Source organism: Penaeus monodon, chromosome 22 (assembly GCF_015228065.2).
Source record: "Penaeus monodon isolate SGIC_2016 chromosome 22, NSTDA_Pmon_1, whole genome shotgun sequence".
NCBI lineage: Eukaryota > Metazoa > Arthropoda > Malacostraca > Decapoda > Penaeidae > Penaeus > Penaeus monodon.
This window is the reverse complement of record NC_051407.1, coordinates 1,480,114-1,480,422: the sequence shown is the minus strand read 5'-3', so window position 1 is coordinate 1,480,422 and position 309 is coordinate 1,480,114. Positions and strand designations below refer to the sequence as shown.

Below are 309 nucleotides of genomic sequence, written 5' to 3'. Positions count from 1 at the left end.
AGTCACATGCAGATGGGACGCAGAATTATCAGTACATTGCGGACAAATACAAATGCAACTACTGTGAGCATGCTTTTGCTAGAAGAGCACAGCTGAGACAACACGAGGAGTACAAGCACGGAGTTAGACATTCTCATGGCTCAAGAATAATGTCAGGAACAGGACCACGCATGATTTCAAATAACAATGCACTCTTAAAAAAGAGAAAAATAGGAAACGTCAGAATCATTCAGCTGCCAAATGGAGATCGAACGTTCCAGGAGGTAAAGTATTGAGAACCAGATTTGGGATTTTGCTGCTTGGTTCAAT

At 41.7% G+C, this 309-nt stretch overlaps 1 protein-coding gene across 2 annotated transcripts in view; it reads left to right on the top strand.

The window, feature by feature from the left end:
• Positions 1 to 309, top strand: part of LOC119586810 — a gene marked incomplete at its 3' end in the record, with an annotated part of 12,765 nt that overhangs the window by 6,685 nt on the left and 5,771 nt on the right. For both annotated transcript variants that reach the window (XM_037935535.1, XM_037935534.1), the window contains 1 exon segment: positions 3 to 263. In XM_037935535.1, coding sequence (XP_037791463.1) covers positions 3 to 263 — 261 coding nt within the window.